The 20,976-nt window shown below is 47.2% G+C and overlaps 1 protein-coding gene across 2 annotated transcripts in view; it reads left to right on the top strand.

Annotated features, from left to right (window-relative positions):
* The first annotated feature begins 625 nt into the window (after window positions 1–625).
* Window positions 626–20,976, top strand: part of PARVB (parvin beta) — a 67,307-nt gene continuing 46,956 nt past the window's right edge. The window contains exon 1 of one of the 2 annotated variants that reach the window (XM_069806955.1): window positions 626–769. In XM_069806955.1, coding sequence (XP_069663056.1) covers window positions 655–769 — 115 coding nt within the window. In that variant the 5' untranslated portion in view covers window positions 626–654. Of the gene's footprint in view, window positions 770–15,286; window positions 15,308–20,976 lie in introns of those variants that run through there. The other variant, XM_069806958.1, reaches the window with a different exon arrangement.

Raw genomic sequence — 20,976 nt, 5'->3', positions numbered from 1 at the left:
GCCGCCAGCACGAAGCGGCTAAGCGGAGCCCTGACAAACGGCACAGGCTCAGAGTTTGCCCTCAGTTCTGTGGCGCGGTCTGGTCTGGCTGCGAGGGGACCCGGGGCTTTGCTTTTCTTGCCAGGCTTTTTACCCGCTTTCTCCCCACCCTGGTGGGTCTGTCACCGCACACGCACAGCCGCGGCCCCGGCCCCTTGTCCCGGCCGCCACACAGCCGCGAAGGGAACCGCCCGGCCCCCTCCGGCTGAAGAAGCTTCGCCGCTCGCTGCCGCCCGCCGCCTCGGCGTTGGCCTCGGGCGGCTCCCCTCAGCGGGCGCGGGGCTGCCTGAGGCGGCGGGGCCGGCTCGGCGCGGCGGCCCGCCCCCGCCTCCCGCGGACTTCCAGGCCGTGGCAGGGCGCTGTGGCCGCCGGCAGCGGCTCCCAGCCCGCCCCCCCACCCTCCCCCTTGCCCTCCGTGCGGCTCCGGCTCCGGCTCCAGCTCGCACACCCCCCCCCCACCCCGCACACCGCCTCCCGCTGCCGGTTCTCCCCGCTCGGTCGCGGCTGGCCGGGCGATTCGGCCGCTGCCGGGCTTTGTTCGGCTCCTCGGGCCGCTTCAGCGGGGCAGGGATCGGGCAAGGCTCCCCGCTGACCCCCCCTACCCCGGCCGAGCCGATGTCCGCCGCTCCCGTCCGATCCCCGACGCTGCGGCCCCACAGGATGAAGAAAGACGAGTCGTTCCTGGGCAAGCTAGGCGGGACCCTGGCGAGGAAGAAGAAAGCCAAGGAGGGTGAGTTCGCCCGCGCGGAGGGGAGGAAGGAAAGTCCGCCCGACCGGCGCGACTCGGCAGCGGCTTGTCCCGTCCCGTCGCGTCCCGTCCCGTCCGTCGGCGGGAAGCCTGCGGGGCAGAACCCCGCTTTGTTCCGCCAGCCCCCGCGGAGGGGGCACGGCCGCGGCTGCCGGCAGGCCCCTCCGCCCGGCAGCGCCCGGCGCTTCCCGCCACACGCCCCTGTGGGGCGGCCGTTGGTCGGACGCGCCTCAGGGCCGGCCGCGGGCTCGGCCGCTCACGCCGCCCCGCTGCCCGGCTGCCCTCTTCGTACGGGAGCCCCGGAACCCGCTCATCTGCTGTGAAATAAACTTCTGGTGAGCGAGGAGGCTGCGGGCGTCGTTTTCTTTTTCTGGTCGGAGTTGAGGGAGCCACGAGGCAACCCTTCAATCCACCCGCCTTTCGTTCCAGGCCCGCTTCATCTGTAGGCTTTATGTTGGCGCAGACGCTTTTCCCAGGGTGTTTTTCATGACCAGATACGTTCGGCAAAAACATCTAGCCCTCGAGTGCCCGGATTTCGCACGGGTGCGCTCACAGGGTACACCCAGCGTGTTCATTGGGGTCATGGCTGCCGGCCGCGCAGGGGGGCCTGGAGAAGCTCCGTCAGCACAAACCCTGTGGACCGGCACCCGTGTCAGGGTGGCTCAGCCTCCCAGCACCCGTGTCAGGGTGGCTCAGCACCACCTCACGGCACGGCCTTCGGACACGGGCACACACACGAGGCCGCCTCGCGGCGGGCCGCTTGCACCGGCAGCTGCGCGGAGGTAGCACCGCTCACTCTCGAGCAACGCGACTGGTTTTTTTGTTGTTGTTGTAGAGAGGGAGGTGGCGTCTTGCTGCTAGACTTTGATAAAGATGGCTCATCCCTGTGTATATGCAAAGTCTTCCTTTCTCCGGAGCGTTGTCTCCTCTCAGGATGGTTTACTCAATCCTCTGCTTCCCCCACTGACCAAATACCGGCTTCTGCGGAGAAACTCCCTCCGCGTTATGCCCAGACCGCAGCCGTCTGCTAGCAAGAAATCTAGGTGTCCTTGCCTTACAGTTTAATGCAGTTTTCACTTTCTGGCTGGTTAAAACTGGCCTTGGTTTTGTTCTAGAGTCTGATGGGTGTAGGGTAGGGACGTAATTTGAGTTTCAGCCCCCTTTCAGCTGGCTGTTGAGTGAGCACATGCTTCACATGTATTGAGTCTATTGATTGCCAGCAACATTTAGAAGGCAGCTTTCTAATATTTAACAATAAAATATTTGGCCTCAAAACCTGGCTCAGGGAAATTGCTTCTCTTTCCTTCTGCTGGCCCTTGGTGTGGCTTACTGGTATTTCCTTTATTATCTATTCAAGTTTCTTCAACATGGTTCTGCTGAGGAGCAGCAGAAACAGTCGTGCCTTCCTGATGATCTCATCTGCTTCTGAAGGAAGATGGTGGAGAAAACTCATCTCCAGCGGGGGATACCGACCACATGCTCCGAAAGAATGTGTTTTGTTGAAAGGTGGCTTCTAAGCTTAAACAGGTTGGCAGCATCCCTTCTTAAACGAGAAATTTCGGCATCACTAGGTGATGTTTTTGAGGCAACCGCTTTCAGCAGGGGCCACCCATTTGTTTTGCTGAGTTTGCCTGTTATTTTGCCTACTCTTGTGGCTGCAGGTCCTCTTGGCGATGGAAGGGCCCATTTCGGTTACTGCCGTCACTGCTTGGTGGGGAACTGCTGCTGCGGTAGTGTAAAGCATGACGGTCACGCTTCTGTCAGTGCGATGGGGAGGAAACTGAAACATATGATGCAGCTTTTAGTTTGAGTATTCCTTCCAGTCTGAAAACATGAAGGGAGGAAGGACTGTCTGCGAGCCCGTGGAGCCACCCGTTGGGTGTGACACGCTGTGGTGCTGCCAGCGGCTGAGGCCCTTCGTTGAAAGGGGAAACGGCTTATTACCCTTTTACGTTTCGCACTTTCTTTGCGGGGTGGCGCTCAAATGCCAGCTCTCCAGACCATGGCTGTGAAACTGGAGGGGACCAAGGGCTGAGCAGTGATGAGGCGGTGGGATGGGGTCTGCACCAGGGGGAGAGAGACTGGTCCGTGGCTTGTGGTAGGACCTGGGCGGCCGCAGGAGCAAATTTCAGGGCTAGAAACTAAATCTTTGTGGGTGTGAAGCAGAAGTAAATTGGAAGCTCACCTGAGTGGCGTTCCTTGAATGAGTTGATAGACCATATAGGAGCCATGTGGTCAACTTTTCCTGTGAGCTTGGGAACCGCTCTGCCCTTGAGGGATTTCCTCCCTCCCTCCATTCGGTTTCTGCTGGTTTTCTCTGAGGGGACCAGCAGAGGTCAGAGTGATCTTCCCAGAGTAAATGTTACCCTCTCCACAAACTACTCTCCACAATAGCAAATGGAAACCAAAAATCATTCTTGCCTTCTCTGCCTCTAACAGCATGAAAAGCAAGCGAGCCAGAGGTCTCTTTATACATAATTCTTGCTTTCACTGCCTGTCTTTTGAACCGTAGTGTAAATACGGGCCTGCTATCATCATGTCAACTGTATTCATATAACGACCTTTAACCTGGTCTGTGCAAGAGCTCTAATCCAGTTATATTAACCCTTTTCATCTTTGTGCATCACTTCTGAGCCACACAGCTCAAAGATCCTTATAATGGTACTGAAAAAGTTTTCATTTGTTACTTATGTGATTTTCTATTTTTAATCATGGGTGGCAGCTATGTCATAAATAACCATAATGTGTGGCTACCAACCCATAAGCAACTAAATTTAAATATTTTTTTGGCTAACTACTTTATAACAGGCTGCAGTCTATTTTTAGAGAAGCTATATTGGGAGAGGAGGGTTCATTAGGCTTATCAAGTCGGCCACTGTAAGCTCATACCCTTGCTTTGTGACGGGAGGATAAATAAGGTTCCTAGGTATGCTGCGATAGTCACTGTGGCAGTATTCGAAGTATTTACTGTAGCATGTAAACAACTTTGCTGCTGCTTTGGCTTTAGCAGTATGGCGTGACATAGTGCTTTGTAAGTGGGTGCCGGCAGGTGAGGTAGGGTTGAGACCTCAGGTCAAATTTGTCAACGTTTTAAGTCAAATTCTATAGGTTGCTTAACTGTTTGAGGAACCCTTTGAATTTCTACCTCAAACCTCTGCTTTACACTATTACACCTTATATTTATGTTTCTGAATTTTTATGGCTGAACTGACTTATTAGGTAGCCCTGACAAAAGAAGCAGCAGCCACTGTTGCTCGTGGGGAAGCTGTTTTTACCCTGGTTTCCTATGGAAGTACAGGGTGGGTGATCTGACTGTCTGTTTGGCTCCTCCCTTCCTCTTCCTTCCCAGGAATATTTTTAACCCATAGTTTAGCTAAAAATGCCCCTGAGAGAAAACTACCCATCTTAAGGGTTATTAAATGACTGTGGATTGTGTCAAAATGGGTCACCAGTGAGTATAGAAAGACCTTAGTGGAGTCCCACAGCAGGAGAACCTGCAGATGAGCTCAACGCTTACACGCTACTAGAGAGCCCATGTGGCAGGGACGTGGCTGGAGAAAGGACCCATCTGTGGGGAGAGCAGTGTGGAGATGTGCGTTCTTAATCTTTCAATCAGTCATGACACACATCCTTAGAAAAGCAGGATGTGTTAGTTCCAGTGTTTGTGCGACTGCTTGGTTTTTACTTCCCCCACTCCCCAACTAGGCTATGTGGAAATCTGTAAAAATCTGTTTGCCTCATGTTACTGTGACATGGCTCTGTCTTGGTGTATATTGGGCTTTCAAGATGTGCCACATCTGTGATATGATTAATAAACTTACCACAACTGTTCAGGAGCTCCAAAATCAGCTTTAAATACCTTACAAAACTATTGGGGTGCTGGCAGGGCCCATAGCAGGATACAGTTTGTAAGCTAGATGATCCCTTAGCTTCTTTTCAGACCCTGTAAAAGATAGTGTTTTAGATAGTGCTGTGTTTCATCTCCATCTCTAAATGAAACTTAAAAAACCTTCCCCTTTCCTGTTGGTCAGAGTGATGTCTTTGTACTGAAATACAGCAGGGGGTTTGCTCCAAGCTTCGCTCCAAACCTACTTGCAAAGCTTTGTTTTCTTTTCCTCATAACACATTGTATGAAAGATCTGGGCAGCAGGTGTTTGGCTAAATAAACCTTCTATTATTGTATCTGTGTACGTGTGTGTGTGTATATATAGCCTATATGGAGGAGTCAGTGAGAGAAATACAACAGACTTAATTGCGTAGTGTTGTTTCCCACTGACACGATTGAGGGTGGGCATAGGGGTGAGGAATGTGCTCCAGAAAAGAGCGATTCATTGTGCCTGATGAAAACAATAGGAGAGGGGGAAAGAAGGGGAGAAGTGACAGTGCTGCAGAGGCCAGAATTATTGCAACAGCAGCTGAATAATACGAAGGTTTTATGCATATCAAGGGAGGTTTAAGTATTGTTCTTGTGGTCTGTGGCTCAGTGTGACAGTGAGATGGTGTGGCTGTGAAAAGTGTACTGTTACATTTGCCTGGAGGCACACCAGTTTGGTAAATAGCTTGGTAGGGGCATATTTCACTAGGTGGCAAGGTTTTTCTCCCAGAGAAAGGTGGCAGTTGTTGCCTCTATTTTGCAGGGAGAAAAGGTGGAGGGTGAGGAAGTGAAGTGATTTGTTCAAGGTCATCTGGCAAGCCAGTGACAAAGCCAGGGAAAGAAACTGTATCTCTGGGGTTGTCTCTCCTGCCCTGATCTTTAGGCAAAGGTGTTGCATAATCTGCCCATTTCCCACAGCTCCACCCATGCTAAAACCCATCTCCAAATTGTTCAGATGGGGACTGCTCGTACTGCCCGATCCACTTTGGCTTTCTAGAGGGAAGAACATGGGGAAATAAGCCCAACAGCAGAATTAAATTGGAGGAAACAGTTTCTTTATCATTCCTTTGAAACTGATGGGGCTGCTTGTGGGGGTAATTGCTCTCTGGAGAGAAAAGAGGTTCAAAACCAGATCTACTTCATTGCCTTTGTATTGATGAGCGCATCTCAGGCCTGTAAGGCATCCCCTTGAATGCAAGAGGATAGGAGAATTGGACTTGCTTAGAAAATGGATCTCATCTTTCATTTGAATATGGTATACCGAAAATAGTTAAAATCTCTTTTTAATGCTGTCTGTTATGCGGTCTCCAGAGGTGTATCTGTGTAAACAAACTGCAAAAAATTGAACTTCTCTGCCTCTGTGTGCTGCACGTTTGCTTTAGTCACTGCCTAGTGGCTGCCTGGGATTTCTAACAAATGTATTTAGCTTTAAAATGATGTTGAAAGATGCCTGTTCAATAGATCCTAAAAAGATGTAAAGCTGTAAGGCATCCTTAACTCAATCTTCATTCACCTTGCAGGCGTCACTCGTATTGGTGGTATTATTCATACCCAGGATTTGTCCCAGTCACAACCATTCCTGACCATTGCAGATTGCGTTTCATGCTGGCTGTGCCCATGCATCCTCCTTCATGAACTGGTGCTGGTGGAGTAATTGCTCTAACCTCTCTGATGTGGAAGAACTGGGACATTGGCATCACCTGGTGCCTAGAAAGCTCAGGATGGAGGTGCACTGCTGGTGTGGTGCCTGCACTCTAGCTTTTGTCCTGAGGCATGTCTGCATTTCTGACTGGTGGTGAAGTGCCAGGCAACTTGCAGGGTGCTGGCTAGTCTTGTGGTATTTCTCACCCAACAGGAAACTTCATGACCAAATCTGCCTCTCACAGATCCTTGAGGTGCAATCTGAGATCAGTTTCAACCGGTTGCTTCTTACCGTCTCCTGAGCTGATACTCAATGTGTTTTTAAGGCTCTTCCTTTCAATAGATTGGTGTTGGAGCTCACCCCCATCTTAACTTACTTTCCCTGCTCGTAGTATGTATGTGGCAGTGAATTCTTAGCCATATGGAGAGACAAACACAAAGTATGTAGGGTCTAATTCTGTGGTCCTGGTTCACACAAGTATATTTCCTGCAGTCTGAGAGGATACTTGGCTGTGTAGCGTGTCTGTGCATTGTAATGGGCTACTGCTGCTGAAATATGCAAACAGAAGATGAGATGGGTGCTGGTTAAGCAGAATTACTTGCTTTTTAAGAGAGTAATTTGCATATAATTATATTGAAGCTACATACTGTTCCAGGTATGTGTGTATATCCATAGAAAGATTGTGCAGACATACATACGCAAATTCAGGTTCAATTTATTATCCTTTCTACTACTAATTTAAACAGAGACCTAAATTTCCAGTTGGAACCTGTGTAGCCTAATTGCTGAGTTTCTCCTGTAGGGCTCAAGCATACCTCTGACCAGGTCTGGCTTCAGCCTTGCTAGAGCAGTGCCAGTTTAGGTTCTGACACTGTGTTCTATTCTGGCAAAAGCTGTGCTGTGGATGTAGTTTGTGTCAACGTCTCAACCAAAATGAACTTTACATGCACAGGAATCATCCTTTTAATAGTGTCATAAAACCTGTGCTTTTCTCCTGTAACTGCAGCTAGGCTAGGATGGTTCTCCCAATGCAGCTTTAGGCACAGTCTCTTGGTGAGACAATAGAGTTTTGAATTACAGCTGAAAGTTTTCTTCCAGACAGGATGCAGCAAGATATGCGAAATAGCTCTGTAGCTCTTCAGCAGTGGATTGAAGAAAGTGACTTGCTTTTATTTGAGAAAAACAGCCATTTTAAGGTTTTATTTTCACAGTTGCAATCATTAAAATAAGATCCATTATAAGAACACTGTTATGTTTCATTGTAAAACCTTAGCAAGGTGGTTATCAACACTTGTGATTATCCAGAACTAGATTTGGAATTTCTTAAAAATACTAATGCAAGGATTTGGAAAGGGACTCCTTTTCTCCTTAAAGTCTACCCTTACTTAAAAGCAATTATTCAATGATACCTATTTTCATTTCTTCTAAAGGATTTATTAATACTAACATCTTGGGAGAGACTTCTAGAAGCTGGCGTCTGGCTGTTTCTGTTCTGAGGAGCGTGTGGGTGAGCCCTGTGAGACTTTGATGTGTGGAGGGCTGCACATGGATCTGATATGGATGGGGGGAGCTTGGCCAAGTCACGACTTCATGCAGGGACTGTGCCGATGGTCTCTGCTGGACGGTGTGAAGGGGGGATTCTTCGTCCCACTGGTGGATCTGTGCAGGGAGATCAGGCTGTGCTCTGCAATGCATTATCATAAATGCATTAATCATATTGACTTTAGTGCTTGTGTTTTTAAGAGTTGTGATATTTAGATCCCTTTATTAATCTAAATGCATCCTACTGATTTGCACGTCGGCAATACAGGAGTCCAGAAGATTTAGTATAGTTACGCATAACAGTGCTAAATGTCTTTTTATATATTTCAAGAACTGTTACAGGCCGGCTGATCCGAAAACAGATGAAGCTGGTGGAGTTTTCCAATGCACTGCTTTGAGCTTTGGATCATACTTTGATGTTAGGAGATTGGGGAGATTAACTGGCAAGCTCTTTCCATTGTGAAAGCATGTCAGAACAACTTGTTGCTAAGGGATCCAGGGATATGTGGTCTGTGGCAAGGCCGGTGCAAGGGAGAGTCTGCTAGTTGCAGGAATTAGTGTTTCAGCAGCTACAGCTTTGCTGTTCAACTGGGAAGGAAATTTAGTGTGTGTACCTTGTGCATACAAGTGTCATGGACAGAGCTGAGGAGATTAAAGTTTGTGGCTGTGGAAGTGCCAGTTCAAAGCTGCTCATAAGGGATTTGGATGCCAAATTGCTGTTAGTTTTCAAAGGGAATCATAGAATCATTTAGGTTGGAAAAGACCTTCAAGATCATCGAGTCCAACCATCAACCATGCCCACTAAACCATGTCCTGAAGTACCCCGTCTACTCGCTTTTTGAATACCTCCAGGGATGGTGACTCAACCACTTCCCTGGGCAGCCTATTCCAATGTCTGACAATGCTCTCAGTTAAAAAATTTTTCCTAATATCTGACCTAAATCTCCCTTGCCTCAACTTGAGGCCATTTCCTCTCGTCCTAGAGTCAAGTGCACAAATCTCTTGGGCACCACTAGAAATCTTGGCCTGCAAATACGCACCTCGGAGGTTGTCTGTGTCAGGGTGTCTTGTGTCAAGACATGATGTCTTGATGGGGACATGCAACCGTACAGAGACACTGATATGTATCATAAGGAGGAGGACTTTTCTGCCTCACCTATAACATCATCTCTTTGTGATCCTTGTCACCCTTGCTCCTGCTGGTAATGCAGGAGGCTCTGTGTGTGCCTTCTTTACCCTGGAGTCTTGTTGCCTTTTCAGTGTTTTCAGTCTATCCATGTTCTTATGCTGGTGGGGCAAGGTCTTCACTGCAGCAGCAGGCTAAGGGCTAGCCCTCAAGTTCCTCACAGTCGTTTCAGGAGACCTGGACGCCAGCGAGAAAGAAGGAAGGGAAGCCTTGTTTCCCAAAGGCTTCTCCTTGTGCTGACCTCTGCTCACTATAGGAATCACGACTTCAGCAAACCCCCAGGTTCTTTGAACTAACGCGATCTGGGTATTTTGTTGCAGAAGCCACCTACTTGAAAGTCATCCAGATGGCTCCAAAGATCTGACCTGTGCCAGTGTCTGGACATGACTGATGGCATGGGCTCTGTTCTGGTCAGCTGTCATGATGTCCACATGCTTTACTCTGCACAGCCCTCTAATTGAGCTCTTCTGCATGGTGACTTTGGTAGTTGCTTATCCCCTCCCTTGTACGTCCTCTGCCTGCTTGGTGAGATGTGTTATATATGTGCATTGTCACTGATGAAGCTTAGTTTTTTTCCTCAGGGCACAGCAAAATCAACTGATGCAGTTTTCAGAGTTATCTACTCTAACTTGCAAAGTATACACGTTTGCGGCAGGTTTTCCCCAGGGTCTATATGGCATAAATGGACTGGCCCTTGCTTTACATGCCATCCTGGGGGCTGCGGTGTACCTGCCTCTGGTCGTTGCCATAGGCTGCATTGGTACTTCTCACCCTGGGCTGAGGGGTGGGCGGTTTGGGAAGTGTGGCACGCGTTGTGGTGAGGAGGAGGGAAGTGGAAGGGAAGAAGGGGCAGGGTGAGCAGTGGGAGAGCCCTGCTTTTCAGGGGGCTTTTCCAGGCTGCCCTCAGGAGGAGTGCTGGATCCTGGGACCTCTGCTGCAGGACAGGCTGCTCGGTGGTGGTGCGTGCCATCCCCACCATCGCAGGAGGGGCTGGGGGGGGGAACTACACCAGCAGTTCTTGCATGGCTGACAGTGACCCCCGTTTATCTTTGGGGGTGGGCTGAGCATGGAGGGGAAGTGGGAACAGGAACCTCTGTGTTGCACAGCTAATAGGTCAGTGGCCAAGAGATCTCTCCAGGGTGAAGTGTATTCTGCTCAGGTATAGACTTCCTAATTTGTACTCTTCTGTTGGCCAAGTAGAAAGCCGTAACCCAAAATTCGTGCCTTCTGTTGTGTATGTCTAGTTTAGTTGGAAAAGTATTATGACTAACATATGTGGTTTCAGGGTTTTGTAATTTGAATCCAATTAAGTCTTGCTCTGAAAACCAGATGTGGAGAGAACATGAACACCTGGCAGCGTGTACTGGCCGAGAGCAGTGGCTCCTTACTCTTTGGGCCCTTAAATCACTGTCACTTCCTCGTGGAGGAACATATATCCGCACAACGAAGCTTCTAATTATAAATCCTGTACACATGATTTGTATCCATGCACCCGCTGCAGACCCCTCTCTGGAGCCCTTAGGCTGAGAGGGGAGGCCACGGGATGGGATTCTGCTTTTAGCCTTGCTAGTGGCGAGCAACAGGATCTTTGGGAATTCAGTTTTGCCTCTCAGTGACTGTTTCTCCAAGTTAAAAAAGGCTTCTTTATAATCCCTGAGACCTGCCTGGCGATCATATACTCTTACAAAATCTCTTTTCAATGTATGCTGCGTTTTGGTTATAAAACAAGCAAGCTGTTCTGGCTCCTGGAATTCCGGTTCCTTCTTTAGTACTTGTTTCATTAAGTTGTTGTACCATAGTGAAATCCACTGAAAAAAGAAATAGGATTTTCCATTATAGCTGCCATATGGCCTTATTGCTAATTTTTAATTAGCTGAGATGGTTGCATACACAATTTATTTGGAGTAAGGAAGGAGACTGTGAGAGCTGGATGAGGAGGAGTGCTATTCTGATGTCTGTATAGAGGCATGGTGTCTTTTTTACTGCCTTTAAATAGAAAAACGTGTAATCCTCAGAAAGTGTCTTTCACTAGGTCTGTTTGACAGATGTATGCATGTGTGTTATTAAACAGATGCAGACACTTCTGTCATTTTAAAATAGAATAGTGTTGTTTGCTCTCTGGCTTGTCTAGTCCAGCAGATGGATTTTGAGGCTTTGCAAAATGGACAGGATTTTCTTCAGAAATAGTAGAATAGGAGAAAGTACCAGGCCATCCAGGCTTGCATTTTCTGCTTAATATTCCTTCTCAGGAACAGGTTTATAAAATTGTCCCTCAGGATTACTGTTTGCCTTCTTCCCTGTGTGTGGCTCCCAGTATTGTTACAGTGAATTGGTTCCATTGGAAAATTAGGCAGGCTGCAAGAATGGTAACACTATACATGTATCCTCGATCTGTACTGAATTTGGTCTGGCAGGGATCTTGACTCTCTATTAAATAAGCATGTATAATGGAGCCCTATCATTGGGAAACTGGATTTGAACTGGGTGCAGGATGTCGTGCTCCAAGTGGTCCTGCTGTTCCAGGAGCAAACCAGATCTGCTGCCTGTATAGCAGATCTGATGCTGTTTGCCACGCAAACTGATAGGGGTTTTTTTGCATGTGGAAGGGGAGAAGCAGTCATGACTGGCCTCATCTAATGTGGCAGTAGTCCAGCTCCAAGGTGGACCTTGGCAGGTCCTTCCAATCAAAATTTCTGTGATTCTGTGGAGCTGGTTTTTTTGCGGGTCCCTCGTCAGGGAGCGAGACAGTTGGTAATGGGAAGGGAAGAGGGACTGGCCTTAGTATCCACCCTCTGCTGTATGGTGGAAGGAGAAAGGTATATATTTGTTTCCATGATGTGTCCGGGATAACTGTGTGCTTGTGAGTTTTTCCTCTGACTGCTCACACAGATTCAGACTAATAGTTTCCCGCTTGACCAATTATGATGTGCATAATTAGACTGGTGTCTTGAAAATGCCCACTGTTACTACAGCACTGCAGCTGTAGCTGCATTAACACAGTGAGGGGCCATAGTTTAAATCATCATGTTGGATCCTCAGTATCATTTAGCTTCGTATCATTTAGCTTAAAAAACTAAACTGTGGTGGCTGTGTTGCTCTGCTGACACCAGTAGTAAGAGCAATGAGACGGCTAGGGAGCTATGCTTGACCAAGCCATGACTCTGACATTTAAGGTGTTTGTTTTATACTGTCTTTGCAACTGTATATTTCTGATCCCTTAATTCCTGTCATTTACATGTTAACAAACAGATCACAGGTACCAACATTTTCCAAGCTAGTTCAGCACCTGGTAAAAAGCCTTTTTTCGTCAGTTCTTAACCAACTGGGAACATGTATGTATTTTCTTTTCTGTGGACAAACTGGCAAAACAAATTGTAATTTTTAGTGAGTGACTTTTCTTCCCATGAATGGCATTACGTGCAGATGCCATACCACCCAGAATCTTGGTAGAAGGCATCCTCACTGAGTTCCTTCATTTGCTGTTGATGTGCTGTTGATCTAGTGGTTCCTAAGAGGTTTTTCCAAGAATGCAAACACAATTACTTTGAAACTGTCTGAGCTGGGGAATTCCGCTTTTGTACTGAATGCACAGGAGATGGGCACTGTTGTTCCAGGAAGGCTGAGTTAATTTGGTGTGTCGCAGCACAGCTGGCCATATGATTCTGTGGAGCCGTATTGGGAGCGTGAAAGATTTCATATCTATTACATTGGAAGAGTGAAAACAGAGTAACTGATCCCCGTGCAAGAAAAGGGGGGAAAAGATCCTCGTGGCTGCCTGTGGCACTGCCCCTATGTCCTGTGATCTGTTTGTCTCGTGTTCTATCCCGGGATGTGTCCTGTTTAACATCTTCACCACCAACCTGGAGGAGGTGATGGAGCGCACGCTCGTGCAGTTTGCACATGACACCAAAGTGGGTGACCAGCAGATACACTCGAGGGCAGGGCTGCCGCTCAGGGAGACGTAGACAAGGCGGGAGAAACAGGCGGACAGAAACCTTCTGACATCCAACAAGAACAAGTGAAAAGTCCTGGACTTGGGAAAGAAGAGCCCCCTGCAATGATACAGGCTGGAGACTGCCTGCCTGGGGGCAGCTCTGCTGGAAAGGCCCTGGGGGCCGTGGTGGGCAGCGAGCTGACCACGGGCCAGCAGCATGCCACTGCTGTGAAGAAAACCAACAATACCCTGGGGTGTATTAACAGGAGCACAGCCAGTGCGTGGAGCAAAGTGATTATCCCCCTCTAGTTAGCACTTCTTAGATCCCAGCTGATAGACTGTGTCCGGTTTTGGGCTCCTCAATATGGGAAAGACCTGGCTAAAGTGGAGCCCCTTCAGCAGTGGGCCACCTCTCTCTGTGAGGAGAGCTGAGGGAGCTGGGCTTGTTCAGCCTGTGGAAGAGACTGCTTCGGGGAGATCTTTAATAAGCAGTCTGCTGATAGCTGTGAGGAGATTATTGAGAGGACGGAGCCAGGTTCTTCATCGTTGTGCGTAGCGGAGGAGAGAGACAACAGGTATAAACTGAAACGAATGAGGTTCAGTCTGGACAAAGGGAGAAACCTTTTCATGCTGGGCACTGTGAAGCGGTGGGACAGGATGCCTACAGAGTTTGTGCAGCTTCCATTCTTGGAGGTTTTAAGATGTGACACGATAAAGCCTGAGCAACATGGCCTGATCTCAGAGCTGACCCTGCTTTGAGGAGGAGGTTCAGCTAGAGACCTCCTTAGGTCCTTTCCACCCTGAATTATCCAGTCATACTATGCAGCTCCCTGACAGCTTAGACCCTTCAAAGGCTGGAGTAAGGACATTTCTTAAGTGGCATGAAGTCTGTGGATTGATGATTTATGAGCATGTGAATACAAGGGTGTGCAGTGGAACTGTGCTTGTCATCAGGGTCCTTCTACTGGTTTTGCACTGAGGTACTAGTAAAAGTATAATTTTTTTTTTTTTTTCCTGTCTTTTTTGCCTGTCTAACCTTTTAGTGAGGAGGAAAGCATGGTTTCCACTGGGCTGCTGCTCTGGCTGCTTCTTTAGCGAGGGTGAGTCGGAGAGGCTGTGTAGTTAGAAAGCTATTTTGGGACTGACCAGTAGCTGAGCTTGAAAGTCTTTAAGATGTCTAGCCCCATTGAAACGCCATCTTGTCTAGCTCATAGGACCTGGTATTAACAGCGCAAAAGCTTTAAAAGAGACCACAGAAAGCTAGAACTGCAAATCCTGTGAAAGTTTGGTGTGCTGACTGAGTAAACAAAGAACAACAGCTGCAGGTCTTTTTGATACTTGGTGAAATGTGACATTTTCTTGTGCTTTGGACTCTATTTGATTCGTGGGCTGGCTGTTGTTTCATGATTGCATTTTGCTATCCCTTGAGGGCTGTGTTTGGGAGACTGGACTGGCATGGCAGTTGGAGGCCTGGGCTCCACTCTTTCTACATGGTCTTCAGCAGCTCCGTTAGGACATGGTGTTGTCTATTTCTTACTTAAACCTGGCAGAGTTAAACACCTGCATGCTTTTATGGCAGCCTTTGTCTTCACTGTACCTTCCCTTTGTGGATGGGCTTTTATCTGACCGTGGGCTCTGAGTTCCAGACTTTCTTTTACTGTGAGGTCTGTAGTGCTTATCACTGAAGTGCTTGTCTTGGCAGGCTCCTCTGGTGCTCAAAGCAACAAGTAAAATAATTTTCCACATATAACTTGTCTGGAAACCATTGAGAAAACTTATTTGTATTTTGCAGCGTCTGCTTGTATAGTGAGATATTTCAGTTCATTTTCAGTACACTCCTTTACTGCCCTGGATGCACGTAGGACACAGGAAAGGTAGAGCTGGGCATGAGCAACCTCAGTATATGGGACTCTGAAAACTGTGTTGAGTGTTTAGGTTAAAGCTTCTAGTCTGGAGCACTGCCTGTCCCTCCATTGGTCCTGTGCACTGTTGAACTGAAAACTAGTATTTACTAGCAAACCCACAACATGTGTGTTGCAAATAAAGTTGCTATATATGAGTGTTTTTCAGGGTTTTCCTTGTCTTTCTGGGTGACATTTCAGCAACTCCAGCAATTAGGCATGTGCACTTTTTGTGGTTTGCAGGATCATTTATCTCAGCTTATTCTTCCTGTAGAATCATGTTGCACAAGCAAAAAAGTTGCTGTTTTTGAATTGCAAGTCATAGCTGTAGCCTCCTTTCTATTTGCATGAAGTTTGTTCGTTGAGCTCTGTACTACCAGCTGGAGAAGACGGTGCCCTTCTGTTACTTCTTGTGCTCACCTGCCATCACTGCCTTCAGAAGTGAGTCTGTTACTCTGTACTTCTCTTGACATGTTCAGAAGAACAAGCAACATCAAATGTTTTCATATTTGCACAGTAGACTGCTTTTGGTGGTGGTACTTAACCTTCTCATGCCTTTGGAAAGGGGGGTGAAGGTGAAGGGTATGGGGAAAGCAGTAAGCTGAAGCAGGTAAAACTGCTTGGGCAGTTAACTAAGGGGATTTCATTTGGGTACTTACAAATGAAGTGTCAAACCATGAGAAGGAGGTGGAGGGAAGTTGGTGTAGGGATGGAAACCAGCTCAGTTGTAAAATGTGTTGTCACGAGCCACAGTAGTGACTTTTATGATGCCGAGTGTTCTGCTTGATAAAGTTTTCACAGTTAGATTTGTATGTGGGATCAGAGATAGAGCTTGTAGGAGGCAATAAACTGAAGTGCTGTTTTCTCCCAGATTTCTTCATGATGCAGAAGAATTGAATGACGGGACTAGGCATCTCCATTCCAGAGTAATGCTATTAGCTCTGCTTCTGACAGCTTCTGCTAGCCTTTCCCTTGGTGATTTGCTTTGTCTGGACCCATCAAACATGGACACTTTAAGCAGTGACTTGATTCTGGTTTCTGGAGTTGCTTTTGGTTAGAGTCTTGTTGGTACTTGGCACCTTGCAGAAATCAGCCTACTTTGTTGGGGATCTCAGACGGAGTTCCTAGCCTGTGAACATGCTGTTCCCTACCTGCTTCTGCCCATCAGCTTTGGTTGTAGGAGTACACAGAAAGGAGAGTACTATGCACTATATAGTGGAATACAGTATTTCATGGAGAATTGGCGGCAGTAATTTAAAATGCCTTGCAGGTTTTCTACTGAGGGCAGATACAGGCCAGAAGTCTCCTTCAATCCTTTCCTTTTCCTACCAGACTTTTTCTTTCCCTCTGTTCTCATCAGGCGGATTTGACTCCACATCCTTCTTACAGGTGGAAGTTGTCCTGGTGCTCATGCGGTATGCTTGGGAGAACATAATCCTTCACCATTGCTTCGTGGGAAGAAACGACCTTTTGTATGTTGTGACGGAATTGTAACTGAGGAGGCTGAGAAAGTATGTTTTCTCCATTTTCAAGTAGAACTTGTGTGCAGAGCGAGGAGTGTAGCTTTCCCTAGTTGCTTTTAGGGTCCTCTCAAGCTGCAGTTACTGCCTGTGATGTTTGAGGCAGCAGACTGGCTTTTCCTTGTCAAAAAACTCTGGGATTGAAGCAATCTGTTTTCAAGTTCAGGACAAAGCAAGTGCCAAAGGTATGCCCAGTTCATGTCCTGGAGTGTAGAAGCTGCATAGCTTTGGGGTGTATTATGTTAGTGCTTAGGAGAGCTGGGTAAGTGGTAGATACTTTAGAGAGTATTTTATTTTTGCCTTACAAATAAATACATGCTTGGCTTGGGACACTCTCTTTACCTGAACCATTTTCCCATTTATTAACAAGGCTGTGCAAAAACTAGTGCAAGAGGCAGGAAATGGGGGAGAAAAATCTCACATCCATGAAATGAATGGATAAGTTGTGGGGTCCTGGTCCCGGCCTGGTGCTGGTTCCAGACCTCAGAGCGCACACAGGGTCTAAGCAACACTGAGCTGTAACAGCCAGCCTGCATCCTGAGAATACCGCAGCACATGACAAGTGACAAATGCAGCTTGTTGACTTTCTCCTTGCTCATTTGCACGAAGGGGAGTGTTCTGTTTTGGGCAGGGAGGACAAAATGTCAGAACCATTTGCTGGGAGCTGCTAAAACATATACTTACACCTCTCAGGCATGAGGAAAAGTGATTAAAAAAATGTGCGATTTTCAAAACTGTGGGATTGCCTTTGTAAGGTCAATGCAGGGAGACTGAAGCAGAGCTGACTAGGCCAGTAGGTTGGTATGTCCACTCAGTATCCTATTGGGTGGCTTTTTTTATACTTGAAAACCTCCCCTTTGTAGGCGTAACTTTATAAACACCACTCTTGTTCACACTCTTATTTCTGCTGGTTGGAGTTTTTTTGTTTGGTTTTTTTTTTTTGGCCAGCATTAGTGTTTGTGTGTCCACACAGTGCAAATTGACTTTATATTTTTTTCCGTTCTTATCTGGTTAGTTTTCAGGCACAGTGTCCTCGCTCTGTGCCATAATGTGGCTTCTGCAATCACTTGTGCCAGCAAAAGGGAAGCGGTGAGTGGCAGCTAGGGATGGAGGCAAAGTCTGGAGTGCCCCTTTGCTGACAGCATGGGTGCCTGCCTGATGAAAATGGCTACATAACTATGGCTTAAGACAATAATGAAAGAAATGAGAAACAGGGACTTAGAGCAAAATGATGAATCCCAAGTTTGACTTTTCGTTTTAGTTCCATAGCTCTCTGTATGCTTCCATCAGAGTCTGCTCATCCCTTTTCTGCTTTGCAGAACCTATTTTGAAGGATTACTAGTTAAGTATTTACCGAGTGGGTGTTAGACCTGTTGCATGAGCTGAGCAGAAGGAGACTAAAACAACTGGGGAGCTAAATGGAGATGAATTCTGGTCTGGTCCTTTTGGTAGCTTGAATGGGATTAGTGTGACTGCTGGAAAGAAGACCCGAATGTTAAAGACGATGGCTCTGTGCTGGTACTGTGGGCTCACCGTGGCTTTTGTCACTTTATGCCCAGGCAGCTGCAGGTCAGCTCTGGCTTTGTCAGTTGCTATCAGAGCCAGGTTAATACCGCAGGGGGGATCTATCTGTTCAGTTATTCCGGCAGCGTGACAGCAAGGGTAGTCAGTCCTGCTTTCCTGGCTGTGGTGTTGTCTGTGGCTGACAGACTCAGGTAAGGCTGCCCAGCGTGGCAGTGGCTGAGGACAGAATCCTCCTTTCTCCTCGCAGCACCAGCGCGGCACTCGCAGGGCCCTGCGGGGAGCTGGCGCAGAAAACTGGTTCAGCGCACAGCAGCTTGCTTTTTGCAGGATTCGGCTTCCTTGCTTTCTTGCTGAATTAAAGTGGGCCACGTAACTGGCTAAAGATCTGTCTGCTTAGTAATTACAGAGTCTCATTTTGTTTGATTTGGTGTTCAGTTGCCAGCGTTGGCGATGTTGAAAGCCGCTTGCGGCCGCTGCAGTCTGTTTAGTGCTCCTCTCTCCCGAGCTGCTGCATCTCTGCCTGTTTCTGTTCTGCCTCAGCGTGCCCTTCGTCTCTTCAGGAGGGCTGGTACATGTGCACGGCTTGGCCAGGAGAGCTGTAACCGCTAAGTATTGGCTATCTCAACACAGGTGTCACCCACCAAAAAATGCAGATTTTTTTCACCCCACAACTCAATAGAAAGATAAGAATTTTCATGGGCAAAAATCTGAAAGCAGTATTTCACCCTCACGAACAAAACAAAGCCCCAGCTTCTCATAAATGTTTCCAGCTGGCTCAAGTATTGAATATGCTGCTACCATGCTAGATACATATTTTACCCCTGGCAAAAATAAAGGGGAGACCTTTGTTCTGGCAGTCACAGAATAGACCACTCGTCTGCGTAAGTTTAACACATCCATATAAGCAACCGTGGCCTGCTCTTTGTAACTAAACGAAAAGCATTATTACAGCCCTTTCCTAAAAGTTGCCTTTAGTTTTACTTTTCCCTTTTTTTAGGTCTTTAAGTGACAGAGCCTGGCCGTTGTAAGTGCCTTGTCTGCCTACTGAAGCATATAAATAATTTCCTTTATTACCACAGTTCTACTTTGAATGCAGTCCCTTGATACAGTGCCTTTATGTGGATTTGATCAAGTCTTTGCCTTTGATCTGCCTAGGATTATTAATGCTCTATTATAATTAATGGAGGCTTTCTCTTTCTCTTGCAGTCTCTATCAAAAGATCTCAGAGCCTTTTGTAAATGTTAAGCGATTAGTAATGCAGTAGCAGACTGGTGAGTTGTGTGTGTGGTTTGTCGAGTCACAGTTTATCAGCATGCGTTGATTGGGGCTGGTTTTGAAATCTTTCAATACAACAGTTTTTCTTGGAAAATGCCAGTTTTTGTAAAACTTTATTTTTTTTAAATGTTCTTAGAAGGCTTACAGTTTGGAAGATGACTTTTTGTGAAAGAGTTTTAGGTGTCAGGTGGAAATTCTGCATGTGCATGGCTGCACGTGTTGGTCCGTGATAGGCAAATAGAGGAGCAGGTTAAGAGACAGACAGTGCAGGGTCTTTACCCGCCAGGGACCTGTTGCCTTCTGGTCTGACACTTTCTGTGGGAAGTGGGAGCTCCAGCAGATATTTGATCTTTTAGGTGAGGGTTGGCTGCTTCATCAGGGGGATTTGTTCTGTGGTCACGTCTCGCCTGAGGTGTGAGTGAATGAGGGTCATGTCACTGGTCTGGATGGGGTAGAGATGGTCTTGAATATGGACTTTCTGTTTTGCATGTGATTATCTGAACTCTTAGGATATGAGTTGCAGGCAGGTGAGTCACTGTCTGAAAAAGTGCAGCTGGTCATGGTTTTGTCTCTGGGAAGAGCAAGGAAACTTGGGAAGCAGTAAGACGTTGGGGGCAGGAAGAGCTTCCCGTGCAGTTCGAGTTCCATGGTCGTTGCACGTTTCCCGTCTGCGTGCTGCTCCAACCAAAGAGGATGACAAAGTTTCTTGAACAAATAATCTGTAACGGAGCCAAGGGTAACAAAGCAGTCTAATAGCTTCCAAAGTTAGGGTTTAATCATGAGATGAAAGTACATCATGTAAAAGTTGTGGTCAGGCAGCGCTGCAGAGCCAGCTCGGCACTGGTTGAATGCGAAGGAAAGCACCGTATCCAGAAACCCATGATTAGCATCATGACAGCTGCTGCTTTCTGCAGGGTGGGATTCAGCCTTGCAGTCAGAAATAACTAGAGCTAAAATTAAGTAGCATTTGCCATCTGGTTTTGTAAGAGGCAGAGGCTTGTGGTCAATTTTTTAATAACAAGGCAGTGAATGGTAAAGACTTAAGAGGTGAACTGTGCTGTTGTTGATATCTTCTAAAATTATTAAGAGTGAAGGTAGAAAGGATCAAATTGTTGACATCAGCTTGCTGTTTCTTATAAAAAGGAGAAAGTGGGGAGATCTCTTCTTTTTATAGTCCTGCTGACTTTAAAGGCCATTTCCTGACTTATGAGAAATCCTTGACAGCTCTGGTGGCACTTCCAACTTGCTGCAGCTAATTGCTCCTGTTCAGTGCAGTTTGCATGTAATCCCATGCACCGAGACAGACTGCCTGGCTTACAGATACAGTGCTGTATAGCATGTGTGTATGCGATCCACTCATTATATTAATTTGTTTGAAAGGCCAGCACAGCTTCCAATGTGACTAAATCATGTTGACTGCTGACACTGCCAGGAGATTATTAAAACATCAGAGGACTGCCAGGAACCCTTGCTGCTTTCTTGGGGACTGGTAGAGAAGTGACCTTATACTGGTGAATTTAAATTTCTGGTTTAGTGAAATACTCAGGGTTTTTGCTGAATGCCTCGGCCACTTGCCTGTTCCAGGTTTTGCATTTTGCTAGTGCTGGCTGATGGGGTACTGAAGCGGTTCAGAGGACTAGTGCTGCCTGTTAATCGAGGATCTGCTCAGAGAGGAGATCTCTAGCTGGAAGGGAGGGAGGCTACAGCAGACATCTGGGAGAAATCATGTCTAATTCTGCCAGATACCTTCCCAAGGCATCATCTTTCTGTGCCTGTAGTAACACCTGACTT

Source organism: Haliaeetus albicilla, chromosome 19 (genome assembly GCF_947461875.1).
Source record: "Haliaeetus albicilla chromosome 19, bHalAlb1.1, whole genome shotgun sequence".
Classification (NCBI taxonomy): domain Eukaryota; kingdom Metazoa; phylum Chordata; class Aves; order Accipitriformes; family Accipitridae; genus Haliaeetus; species Haliaeetus albicilla.
This window is presented reverse-complemented; position numbering and strand designations above follow the sequence as displayed.